The 13,257-nt window shown below is 50.9% G+C and overlaps 1 protein-coding gene and 1 long non-coding RNA gene across 8 annotated transcripts in view; one reads left to right on the forward strand and one right to left on the reverse strand.

Moving 5' to 3' along the window:
- Positions 1-13,257, forward strand: part of ADAMTSL4 (ADAMTS like 4) — a 190,146-nt gene that overhangs the window by 138,356 nt on the left and 38,533 nt on the right. For all 7 annotated transcript variants that reach the window (XM_083167072.1, XM_083167073.1, XM_083167067.1 and 4 more), the window contains one exon: positions 3,625-3,761. In XM_083167072.1, coding sequence (XP_083023198.1) covers positions 3,625-3,761 — 137 coding nt within the window. The remainder of the gene's footprint in view (positions 1-3,624; positions 3,762-13,257) is intronic.
- LOC146050182 (uncharacterized) overlaps positions 152-13,257 on the reverse strand; it is a 168,989-nt gene continuing 155,883 nt past the window's right edge. The window contains exon 3 of the long non-coding RNA XR_014466277.1: positions 152-1,413. This is a non-coding gene — a long non-coding RNA (uncharacterized LOC146050182). The remainder of the gene's footprint in view (positions 1,414-13,257) is intronic.

Here is a 13,257-nt window from a genome sequence, read left to right on the forward strand (position 1 = left end):
AGGCCACGCCCCTTGAGTGGCGTTAAAGGTGTCATGTCCCTGTTTCTTGTGAGAGGTCTTAAAGTGGCGTGGTCTCATGGGTAGGGGGTGTGGCCTGGTGGGCCAGATTCCCATTTTCATCCCTACGGGGGGGGGGGGGGGGGTGAGATCATTCAGTATGTAGTTCCGGCTCCTACACTGATGGGAGCATGTAATGTTACAGTACAGCACCTGGCTCCTGTCACTAAGCAGGAGTCAGATTTTTGGGGTCACCCCTCCACAGGAAGCGCTGCCTCAAGGAGTTCTGTGACTGCATATAATGCAATGTTTCTACAGCTTGTATCCCATGTTACCATGCTCTTGTTTTATGTTCACAGTTTATGCATAAGTGTTTTGTAAGGTGCTGCAGAACCCTTGAAGCGCCTTATAAATAATGGATAATGCTGCTGCGGGACAGTATTTTAATGAGTTTAATGGTAAATAGTGGCAATAGGAGGTTAGACTAATGCTGCGATAAGCCAAGGCACAGTGGGTAGCATCCTCTCACATCTTGAGGTCCTATTTGAAATTTCTTCTAGGGTCCCATCTGTGTGGGGTTTGCATGTTCTCCCTCACCCCAAAGACATACTGTTAGGTTAATTGTCTTATGTCAAAAATAAATAAAAGAAAAATGGTGTGTGTCCATGTAACAGGGGATATAGATTGTAAGCCCCACCAGGGTAGAGATTGATGTGAATGACTGGATCCTTTGTACAGCGCTGTGGAATATGTAGGTGTTACAGTATATAGGTATAGCTGTTAATAAGAGCTGATCTGGGTAACACCCGCTCAGGCAGAGGTGATGTGCGAGGGCAGATGTTATATCCCAGACACCTCTGTGTGTATAAGCAGACACGCTCAGTTCTGTGTCTCATACACTGGGAAATGCTCCGGCTTATCCTCACCACGGAGTCAGGCTGCTGTGAGGACGGATTAGAAGAATACTGTAAAACACAGGATGACCTTGTTGGATGGAGATCTGGCCCAGGCTGCGGCCCATCACAGCCAGATGTCTCCCAGCTGTGCGCATTTCCCAGCTCTCCAGGCAACAGACGGAGACGTTTCTGCTTTCAATCTGGACTCTGAAGAGCGGTTTTGTGGATCTGATCTCCACAAGCCAGGGAGGTCTCACATACCACAAAGCAGTCCTCATCCACACAGCTCGGGTCCAGCTCAGATATTTATTAACATCATTATTGCTAGGAAAAAGACAGTAGAGAGCCGGCCTACACAAAGGAGTACAGCAAGAGGGAGATTGGCCCAAGTTCAGTCACAGTCCCTCATCCGTGTGCGATAGTGTTACCCGTTGCTGCTCTTGTAGCGCACAACACTGTGCCATAATGGGCGGCCTCAGATGTGGTTCTCAGGCTGATGTGCTGCTCGTGTGTCCAGGACCTGTGGTAAAACAGAGACACATGAACATATACACAGATTTGTCTACACAGATATATTATGGACATACACTATACTGGCTGATCCTCCCAGTATCAGAAGATTGCGCAGATAATTGTACAGGAATTGTCCGCATTTGAGGTGAATATGCCTCTGCGGCTGACTGACAGCCATTCCCCCCCTGTTCCTTCACAGAAGAGTAACAGAAAATGTCTCCTTCTCAGGGGATGAACCCAGATATCGTGTGGGCAGGGTCCACCATACCCTATCCAGATCTGGCTCCATTTTCCATTGGCCTGCCAGTGTTTTCCACTTTCACTAGACTCTGTGATGCAAAATGGCACCCTACTGTACATAAAATGGCACCTCCGAGAACGATCAACTTCCCTAGCATGAGGACTGAAAAGAGTAGTCTTTACATTCTTTTATTCCCTTAAATTATTTCCAATTGAACAACATATGTTAAAAAAAGAAAATAATTATGAATGTGATGGTTTCAAGTCCGTGGACAAGCCTGGTCAACCTGTGTGTCTCCAACTACTAGGGCAGCCAAGAGGAATGCCAGGCCCCGGTAAAATTTTAGGGGAGTGGCCTAATTGTGGGAGGTGTGGCCTCCTCCTGCGCAAGGCCATGCCCCCAAAATGTTTAGAAGGGGGAGAAAGAAAACTCAAAACGCAGCAGCAGCAGCAGCACACACCTACAGCATGCGCTGTGCTTACACTGACACGCTGTCAGTGAGATGCTCATGCTGAGCCTGCTGTCAGCGCAGCACATGGTGTAGAAGTGTGTGCTGCTGTTGCTGCCCGGGCAATTAGTACCCCCCCCCCCCCTCTCGGCTGCCCTGCCAACTATTAAAGCTACTAGTCCCCGCATACCCTGCCACAATTTTGCTATCGGGGAATGCTAAAACTGTGGCAAAGCATGCTGGGATGTGAAGTTCCACAACAGCTGGAGAGGCGGTCCAGGCTTGCCCTAAGGCAGGCATGTCCAAACTATGGCCCTCCAGCTGTTGTGAAACTACAATTCCCATCATGGGCTGTGTAGTTTCACAACAGCTGGAGGGCCATAGTTTGGACATGCCTGCCCTAAGGTATCATGGTGTCAGGAGGTACAAAATGGGCGCCTGAAATCGTTGGTCCTCTTGCGTAATTACCTTTTTAAAAAGATCTCTGCAAGAGTTCCCTTCACGAGTCCACAGAGTGACGATTGTGAAACCCCACCTAAAGGGGACAGAGGTCAGGAATTGCAGTCCCGGCCCAACAGATGTTCCCGAGCTGTTAAGGGGTTTTTTATTATTATATGTGAGGAAATCCTAGTTCTAAGTATCATTTGAAGCAAAACATATGCTGTAACATGTGTTTACCAAAGAGAAGCCGTCACTGGTTGCTTATTAAATAATCTGCGTGCTTGACATGAGAAGTAAAATAATGGTATGTTTGTGCCAAGTATTATGTCACTGGAAATCGCCTAGAAGTGATAAGAGGGGACTGCGGTGGAGGTGATGTTATAACCCAGCCCTGTGCGGCCTGGCGCTGCCTTTTGCACGAGTGCCAGTGATGGTCTCTTGTGTCTGCAAACCTGATGTGACAGGATAGAATGCACTAATAAGGCTCATTACTGTGGAAGTTTGGCTTCATTGGGCAGTGGTTTTGGCAGGTAGCGCTTTCCCAGAGTGACCGCCACGGACATCTGTCAGGTGCGCACTCAGCTAAAAACACTGGACATGCAGCATGTAATGCTTACATTTGTTTTGCCTTTTTTAAATTAAAAAACAAAATTGCTCTTTGAACGTGTACTAAAATCTTTGTGTAGTCCTTTGGAGTCATCATGTGGTCATCATGAGAATGGAAATTGTAATTAACACGGTAGCTGGACCATCCAAAGTACCCATGCTATGCTCTCTGTAGTCCTTCCAGGGAGGGATTACCACGCCCCCAAGATGGCTTCTATAGATTGCACCTAATTGGCCGTGGCTAAGTCCTTGCTCTCGGTAATGCCCCCTGCTACCATACCCGTCCGATCTCTTGGCGGCCATGATCTGCCCTAATATCAACCGATTTGTAAGGCTCTAATGCGGGGAGTACCATCAAGTAAGCCTACTGAGAGCAGCTATCTTATAAAATACCGTAACTCAGAGGAAGTGTTTATGGATAAGTTTTCTAGAATTTAATACTAGCTTGCTTTTATATCATTATTGTGTCTTTTTGTTTGCAGTGAATGGAAATCAGAGATGTGCCTTGAACTGCCGTCCCATTGGCTATCGTTTCTATGTGAGGCACACGGAGAAGGTCCAAGATGGCACCCCATGTGAAGCTGGCTCCTTGGATGTCTGTGTTGATGGACAATGTCTAGTAAGTACGGGGTAATGTTTAGAAGCACGTCTGAGTGGACTAGACCCATAGTGCGAATATTTTTGTGTTTGATGTCGCTGGCTTCATAACGAGCCTCTGTTGGTCTTGGCTATGTGTCAGTGTTGACTGGACTGCTAAAGCCGTCTGGAATCCTATATGCTGAGTAATGGGACTTTGTGAGATCCTGCAAGTCTCAGGCTAATTTAGCCATTACTGAGGTAAAATGTGGGTTTCCGGTCAAAAATAGGCTTTGATGGGATAGTTTATACAGTGCCGTGTGTGGTGAGACAAAATTGTTAGAGAACCATACCCTCAAGGAGGTGGAAGAAACCGCCGTTCCATCAGAGATGCAGACAGTCTCACAAGTGCGTGCTACCAGAAGCTAGCACGACTAACCACTCTGCACACATGTTGCAGTCTCAGTTGTGGTAACTTAGCTACGATTACTTAGGAAACAGAGAGCTTACAGGACAGCCGTAATTTGTGTCATTCCCGCTTTCCTCACATGTCTTCAGAGAACCGGTACCTGTGTGTTATTGCTTTTTATAAAAAAAATTAGGAGTGTGTTTTTCTGCTAGGTGAGCATTATATGTCTCTGGAGGCTTTGCAAAAATGGTGTCCAAAAACTCAGAGGAATCCTTTCAAGTCAACAAAATGGGCTGTTCTATTTTGGCCACATACTAAAACAAATGGGGATATTCAGAGGTGTTGACTGTGATGAGGCAATACTCGTGTCCCTTGTGTAGCTCTCCTATCCCTCAATCTGTAAATCAAAATGCTGGTTTTCGCAGATGTATTTACATTGGTGTTGATTGAGCCCTGACTCAGTCCGATACGGAAGCGGTTGACCAGTGTTTTTGGGACTTTGCGTGCATCAGGACCCCAGTACACATGTCTCACGATGGTGCTCTGGTTCCAATGCCCCTCTATCTGCAACCTGATTGACAGGCTGCGGACATTTTCAGGTGGTGACAGGAAGCATTCCAGCAAACAGGGTTGTGCCACATTTGGACAATACCCTACCAGATCTGCCCAATGCTGCAAGCTGTATAGGGTTCCCAGGTAGCAGAAGAAGACATAAGACATATCTTTTTTTGGTACTCTTTACCTAGCACGGCGCCCACGATTTTGATCGTGGGCATCGCAGGTAAAAAAATCGCGGGCATTGAATGCACTAAAAATCAGGTGCGACGCGATGCCCGCGATTTCCCATAGGGAACAATGTTAAATGTCTCAATTGACCCGATTTTTCCATAGGAAACAATGTTAAATGGCCCACAGAGGCCAAATAGGCACCCTGAAGTGTGAAATGGCCCCCACAATTGTTAACGCCACCCCACGATCAACGTGAACCCGAAGCATGGCTAGCGCAGCGAGCCCGCGAGGGGCGGCGGTATGCGTCCTACGACCTTTTCATACCCCCACTATCCATGTCGGCGTGGAGTTGAGAATAGAATAGTGTGGCAAGCGCAGCGAGCCACCGAGCCCGAAGCGTGGCGAGCGCACACGGATACCTTCACAGGTAAACGCGTCCCTTCGCGGGCTTCACTCGCCACGCTTCGGGCTCCGTGGCTCGCTGCGCTCGCCACACTATTCTATTCTCGACTCCACGCCGACGTGGATAGTGGGGGTATGAAAAGGTCGTAGGACGCGTACCGCCGCCCCTCGCGGGCTCGCCACGCTTCGGGTTCACGTTGATCATGGGGTGGCGTTAACAATTGTGGGGGCCATTTCACACTTCAGGGTGCTTATTTGGCCTCTGTGGGCCATTTAACATGGTTTCCTATGGAAAAATCGGGTCAATTGAGGCATTGCACAGGAAAATCGGGTCAATTGAGACATTTAACAATGTTCCCTAAGGAAAATCGCAGGCATCGCATCGGTCGCGTCGCACCCAATTTTTTAGTGCATTCAATGCCCGCGATGGGCGCCGTGATAAGTAAAGAGTACCCCCCTTTTTTTTTTTTTGCTGCCTTGTTCCAGCTGCATGGAACTTGCGGCCATCTGATCAGCCATCTTTTCATATAGGCCAGCTACTTGGCACATGGTAAAACCAGAGTGCGCTGGAAATAACCTTGCCAGGATAGTAAGCCTGCAACATATGGCACCGTGCTGGCAATTAGCCCCTTGGCGTGTAATCTTTCAGACTGATCATCGATGGTGCAGAAGTTTGTCATATTTGGCATATACAGTAACCATATACTTCCTTTATAAGAATGGCCATTCCCGGCAATGGAGGGCAGTGTGTGCTACCGCTACCGCATTCCTCCTCCTCGCTAGCATTAGTTGCACCGCTACACATGCACATTTAGCGTGCGGATGAATGAAGACTTCATGGTTCCCATGTATGAATAACTCTGTCATCGTCCTGCTGCCTGGAGATGCTACAAGCGTATTGTATGTCACATCTGTTTATATAGATCTGATTGGCTACACAGTATCTCTTTACAATAGAGCGTGTTATGTCTGTCTGAGTAGATTACAACAATGGGGGTTTATTTGGTTAAGTTCAGAAGACCTGGATTTACTATAAGTCTTGTATCAACTTTTAGAGGAGAATGGGGAAAAAGCGCTGGTAATAATGATCACAGTTACAGTCCGCACAGCTGTCGCAGCTGGTCCATAATAAAATCCCCCATGAGTACTATGGGCTGAAGCATAGGCGTATTCTAGTAAGGGGGCAGACAGTGTACCCTAAAATAGAAATGGGGTTGATTCAGTTGCGGGTGAGTTGGCTGGCCCTGCGGGTAAGTGTGCTCATATGTGGTGCTTACAGTAGCCCCAGGTCCGTGGTGAGGTTGGGGAAATATGACGTTTTGTAGCTGGCGCTTCCATGCTGTTGCAACGTCACTTCACCTTCTGACCCTTAATTGAATTGACTACAATAAGTGGCTCAATGTTACCTACCTGTGAAATAGGGGGGACTGGGAAAGAGGGGAGACTGGGGGAAAGGGAGATTGGGAAAAGGGGGGGGGGCTGGAAAAGAGGGAGGGGGGGTGTCAGAAAAAGATGGAGAGAGCTGAGATGGGGAAAGGGAATAGTTGCAATAATGGGCACCTTTTGGACATATTCGGAAATGCTGTGTATACGTATGACAGACCAGTCACCCGGTGGAGTGTGGTTTAGCACACGGAGGAGTATGTGTTGATGCCTAGCTCAGGTCTATTTGCATAGTGCATAGAATGTGCGCTGATGGCGATGACCTCTGTGACACCATTCCCATGGATAGATGCGGTCCAGCCGCAGTGATCTTCTCATACAGGTGAGTATACGCACTTAGTTCGGTGCACACATGGTGGCACAGTTATGGGAGGCTTACATCAACTCTGTATCCATGCCTGGGTGCCCATAGGCTCCCGTACCATGGAGCCAGCTCTGATACAGTCCTATGAAGTGTCAGGCTCACCTAGCCTCCACCATGACTGTGCAGTAGATCTAACTACAAATGTGTATCAGACATTATCCATGCTGTGGCGGAGATCTAACTACACATGTGTATCAGACGTTATCCATGCTGTGGCGGAGATCTAACTACAGATGTGTATCAGACATTATCCATGCTGTGCGGAGCACTTGGCTATCAGGAGACGTGGCTCCGCTCCAGGACCCACCCTCCGCCATGTGCACTTTATTATCCTGGACAGTGGCCTGCATTTCCCATCCCTGCCCGCATCACAAGAGCGTGGCCCAATAGCTCACACCATAACCCGATTTATTAAAGCTCGCTACGTTCCGCCTCTCATCCAGATCACATGCTCTGGGAATTCTCCTGCAGATTGTCATTCCTGGAGACATTGTGACCTAAATCACCGAACCTCAGACCACAATGAGTCTGTAATCCGCTCAGGACGCAGTGAGCCAATTTGTTTAACACCCCCAGATCTAGTGATCATGGCACTTCTCTGCCCTGAATGAAGCTGCTTGTTGTTGCTGGGGCTAATCTTTAGCATAGAGCACAGGTTCTCAAACTCGGTCCTCCGGACCCCACACAGTGAATGTTTTTCAGGTATCTGCAAATCCACCTGTGGATCTTTTAAAATGTGTCAGTGAGTAATGAGTACACCTGTGCTCCTGTAGGGTGACCTGACAAATGTGTCAGTGAGTAATGAGTGCACCTGTGCACCTGCTTGGTGACCTGGAAAACGTGAACATATAGATAATTCTAGATCTATTCATATATTTCTAACAATCACTGTCAGGGTGGGAGTGCATTGCAAAGCTGCAGTTGTCATCCCTGTCTTGTGCGCCACCAATTAGAAGGTAGTGCCGGTGGGGGCGGCATTGGGTCATTATTGGTCGACAAGCCATAGGTTTTCACATGAAAAAGTTGACGCATGCAATAGGTCAACATGGTAAAGTTCGACATGAGTTTTTCACATTTTTCTTTCCAAAAAAAGGTGTTTTTTTTCATATTACTATCCAAGTGGGTATAGAGTTGCCGAGCGTAGATAGGCACCATACCGAAGCATGGCGAGGCACAGTTACACTTATACAGTGCCGACATAGACACCCCAAAAAAGTGAAAACCGTATGTTGACTGTCTTCCATGTCGACCCTATGACCCATACCTGTGCAAGGCCAATGACGGCTGCACCGCCTAGAGCTGTTGGGCAGTTTAACCCAATATTAGCTGGAATGGTTCATAAAACAGGCACAATGCATAGAAATGATTATACAGCCATCATTAACCTGGTTATAATGTCTGTCCATTCAGTCATTGTTATCATCCAGTTTGGCTTCCCCTGTCACTCTCTCATTCCCTCCGCTCGCTCCCTCTCTCTCACTTACTGTAGTGCACACACACGCTCACTCCCCCTTTGCTCTCTCTCTCCACCTTTGCTCTCTCTCTCCACCTTTGCTCTCTCTCTCCACCTTTGCTCTCTCTCTCCCCCTTTGCTCTCTCTCTCCCCCTTTGCTCTCTCTCTCCCCCTTTGCTCTCTCTCTCCCCCTTTGCTCTCTCTCCCCCTTTGCTCTCTCTCTCCCCCTTTGCTCTCTCTCTCCCCCTTTGCTCTCTCTCTCCCCCTTTGCTCTCTCTCTCCCCCTTTGCTCTCTCTCTCCCGCTTTGCTCTCTCTCTCCCGCTTTGCTCTCTCTCTCCCGCTTTGCTCTCTCTCCCGCTTTGCTCTCTCTCTCTCCCGCTTTGCTCTCTCTCTCTCCCGCTTTGCTCTCTCTCTCTCCCGCTTTGCTCTCTCTCTCTCTCTCTCCCGCTTTGCTCTCTCTCCCCCTTTGCTCTCTCTCTCTCCCCCTTTGCTCTCTCTCTCTCCCCCTTTGCTCTCTCTCTCTCCCCCTTTGCTCTCTCTCTCTCTCCCCCTTTGCTCTCTCTCTCTCTCCCCCTTTGCTCTCTCTCTCTCTCTCCCCCTTTGCTCTCTCTCTCTCTCCCCCTTTGCGCTCTCTCTCTCTCCCCCTTTGCGCTCTCTCTCTCTCTCTCCCTTTGCTCACTCTCTCTCTCTCTCCCTTTGCTCTCTCTCTCTCTCTCTCCCTTTGCTCTCTCTCTCTCCCTTTGCTCTCTCTCTCTCTCTTTGCTCTCTCTCTCTCCCTTTGCTCTCTCTCTCTCTCCCTTTGCTCTCTCTCTCTCTCTCTCTCCCTTTGCTCTCTCTCTCTCTCTCCCTTTGCTCTCTCTCTCTCTCCCCCTTTGCTCTCTCTCTCTCTCTCCCTTTGCTCTCTCTCTCCCCCTTTGCTCTCTCTCTCTCTCTCTCTCTCCCTTTGCTCTCTCTCTCTCTCCCTTTGCTCTCTCTCTCTCTCTCTCTCCCTTTGCTCTCTCTCTCTCTCTCTCTCTCCCTTTGCTCTCTCTCTCTCTCTCTCTCCCTTTGCTCTCTCTCTCTCTCTCTCTCTCTCTCTCTCCCTTTGCTCTCTCTCTCTCTCTCTCTCTCTCTCCCTTTGCTCTCTCTCTCTCTCTCTCTCTCTCTCTCTCCCTTTGCTCTCTCTCTCTCTCTCTCTCTCTCTCTCTCTCCCTTTGCTCTCTCTCTCTCCCCCTTTGCTCTCTCTCTCTCCCCCTTTGCTCTCTCTCTCTCCCCCTTTGCTCTCTCTCTCCCGCTTTGCTCTCTCTCTCTCCCCCTTTGCTCTCTCTCTCTCCCCTTTGCTCTCTCTCTCTCCCGCTTTGCTCGCTCTCTCCCGCTTTGCTCTCTCTCTCCCCCTTTGCTCTCTCTCTCTCTCTCTCTCCCTTTGCTCTCTCTCCCTTTGCTCTCTCTCTCTCTCTCTCCCTTTGCTCTCTCTCTCTCTCTCTCTCCCTTTGCTCTCTCTCTCTCTCTCCCTTTGCTCTCTCTCTCTCCCTTTGCTCTCTCTCTCTCCCCCTTTGCTCTCTCTCTCTCTCCCTTTGCTCTCTCTCCCCCTTTGCTCTCTCTCTCTCTCCCCCTTTCCCCCTTTGCTCTCTCTCTCTCTCTCTCTCTCTCCCTTTGCTCTCTCTCTCCCTTTGCTCTCTCTCTCTCCCCCTTTGCTCTCTCTCTCTCCCCCTTTGCTCTCTCTCTCTCTCTCCCCCTTTGCTCTCTCTCTCTCCCTTTGCTCGCTCTCTCTCTCTCTCCCTTTGCTCTCTCTCTCTCTCTCCCTTTGCTCTCTCTCTCTCCCCCCCTTTGCTCTCTCTCTCCCTTGCTCTCCCCACACTCTCACCCCCATGCTCTCACCCCCCCATGCTCTCACCCCTAACCCCTACCCCCATGCTCTCTCTCTCCCCCTTTGCTCTCTCTCTCTCCCCCTTTGCTCTCTCTCTCTCTCCCCCTTTGCTCTCTCTCTCTCCCCCTTTGCTCTCTCTCTCTCCCCCTTTGCTCTCTCTCTCTCCCCCTTTGCTCGCTCTCTCTCTCTCCCCTTTGCTCGCTCTCTCTCTCTCCCCCTTTGCTCGCTCTCTCTCTCTCCCCCTTTGCTCGCTCTCTCTCTCCCCTTTGCTCGCTCTCTCTCTCTCTCCCCTTTGCTCGTTCTCTCTCTCTCTCCCCCTTTGCTCGCTCTCTCCCCTTTGCTCGCTCTCTCTCTCCCCCTTTGCTCGCTCTCTCTCTCTCTCTCCCCTTTGCTCGCTCTCTCCCCTTTGCTCGCTCTCTCCCCCTTTGCTCGCTCTCTCCCCCTTTGCTCGCTCTCTCTCTCTCTCTCTCCCCCTTTCCCCCTTTGCTCTCTCTCTCTCTCTCTCTCCCTTTGCTCTCTCTCTCTCTCTCTCTCTCCCTTTGCTCTCTCTCTCTCTCTCTCTCTCCCCCTTTCCCCCTTTGCTCTCTCTCTCTCTCTCCCTTTGCTCTCTCTCTCTCTCTCCCTTTGCTCTCTCTCTCTCTCTCCCTTTGCTCTCTCTCTCTCCCTTTGCTCTCTCTCTCTCCCCCTTTGCTCTCTCTCTCTCTCTCCCCTTTGCTCGCTCTCTCTCCCTTTGCTCGCTCTCTCTCCCTTTGCTCGCTCTCTCTCTCTCTCTCCCTTTGCTCTCTCTCTCTCCCCTTTGCTCTCTCTCTCCCCTTGCTCTCCCCCACACTCTCACCCCCATGCTCTCACCCCCCCATGCTCTCACCCCCCATGCTCTCACCCCCTCACCCCTACCCCCATGCTCTCTCTCTCTCTCCCCCTTTGCTCGCTCTCTCCCCCTTTGCTCTCTCTCCCGCTTTGCTCTCTCTCCCCTTTGCTCTCTCTCTCTCCCCCTTTGCTCTCTCTCCCCCTTTGCTCTCGCTCTCTCCCCCTTTGCTCTCGCTCTCTCCCCCTTTGCTCTCTCTCTCTCCCCCTTTGCTCTCTCTCTCTCCCCCTTTGCTCTCTCTCTCTCCCCTTTGCTCTCTCTCTCTCTCTCCCCCTTTGCTCTCTCTCTCTCTCCCCCTTTGCTCTCTCTCTCTCCCCCTTTGCTCTCTCTCTCTCTCCCTTTGCTCTCTCTCTCTCCCTTTGCTCTCTCTCTCTCTCTCCCCCTTTGCTCTCTCTCTCTCTCTCCCTTTGCTCTCTCTCTCTCTCTCCCTTTGCTCTCTCTCTCTCTCTCTCTCTCTCTCTCTCTCCCTTTGCTCTCTCTCTCTCTCTCTCTCTCTCCCTTTGCTCTCTCTCTCTCCCCTTTGCTCTCTCTCTCTCTCTCGCTCCCCCTTTGCTCTCTCTCTCTCTCGCTCCCCCTTTGCTCTCTCTCGCTCCCCCTTTGCTCTCTCTCTCTCCCCCTTTGCTCGCTCTCTCTCCCCTTTGCTCGCTCTCTCTCCCCTTTGCTCGCTCTCTCTCTCCCCCTTTGCTCGCTCTCTCTCTCTCTCCCCCTTTGCTCGCTCTCTCTCTCTCTCCCCCTTTGCTCGCTCTCTCTCTCTCCCCCTTTGCTCGCTCTCTCTCTCTCTCCCCTTTGCTCGCTCTCTCCCCTTGCTCGCTCTCTCCCCCTTTGCTCGCTCTCTCTCTCTCTCCCCTTTGCTCGCTCTCTCTCTCTCTCCCCCTTTGCTCGCTCTCTCTCTCTCTCCCCCTTTGCTCGCTCTCTCTCTCTCTCCCCTTTGCTCGCTCTCTCTCTCTCTCCCCCGGCTCGCTCTCTCTCTCTCCCTTGCTCTCCCACACTCACCCCCATGCTCTCACCCCCCCATGCTCTCACCCCCCCATGCTCTCACCCCCCCATGCTCTCACCCCTCACCCCTACCCCCCATGCTCACCATCACCCCCACGCTCACCATCACCCCCCCCACGCTCACCCTTACCCCGCCACGCTCACCCCTCACCCCCCCACGCTCACCCTCACCCCCCCACGCTCACCCTCACCCCCCACGCTCACCCTCACCCCCCCACGCTCACCCTCACCCCCCCAAGCGTTCTCTCACCCCCCGTGCGCTCTCACCCCCGTGCGCTCTCACCCCCGTGCGCTCTCACCCCCGCGCTCTCACCCCCCCCCGCTCTCACCCCCCCCGCTCTCACCCCCCACGCTCTCTCACCCCCCACGCTCTCACCCCCCCACGCTCTCTCACCCCCCCATGCTCTCTCACCCCCCCATGCTCTCTCTCACACACACACACACACACCCACGCTCTCTCTCTCTCTCACACACACCCACGTTCTCTATCTCTCTCTCACACTGACTCACTCCATTAATTTATTATTTACTTACAGTGTCTTATATAGCGCAACATATCCCGTTGCGTTTTACAATTGGAAACAACAGTGATGAAACAAACTGGGTAGAAACAAATCGACAGAGGTAGGAGGGCCCTGCTCACAAGCTTACAATCTATAGTCATGATGTCACTTTAAATACTCTTTGAAATGTGAAATGTTTGTGAAGTGGCATCTTCTTATGCAGGGAAGATGACAGCTACAGTAAATGGACATTGGTGTTATTACTATTACTGGGGGGAGCACATGCTAAATCCTGCGCCGCACATGGCAGGAGAATATATTTTGATGCGCTACGTGGATGTGTCCTGATGACTCTACCTGCTGTAGATCAGGGTGTGTGGCCAGTAATAGTGACTGGATCCAGCATTCCTCGTGTATGGGCCGGATAAAGGGCTCTGGATAAAAGGATTTGCTCCCCCTTTTTTGCTACTTAACCCTTGCCGCTCATCTCAGATCTCCATACTGCACGCTTGTATATCCATAGTGTGC

Source organism: Crinia signifera, chromosome 12, assembly GCF_055691185.1.
Source record: "Crinia signifera chromosome 12, ASM5569118v1, whole genome shotgun sequence".
Taxonomy (NCBI): domain Eukaryota; kingdom Metazoa; phylum Chordata; class Amphibia; order Anura; family Myobatrachidae; genus Crinia; species Crinia signifera.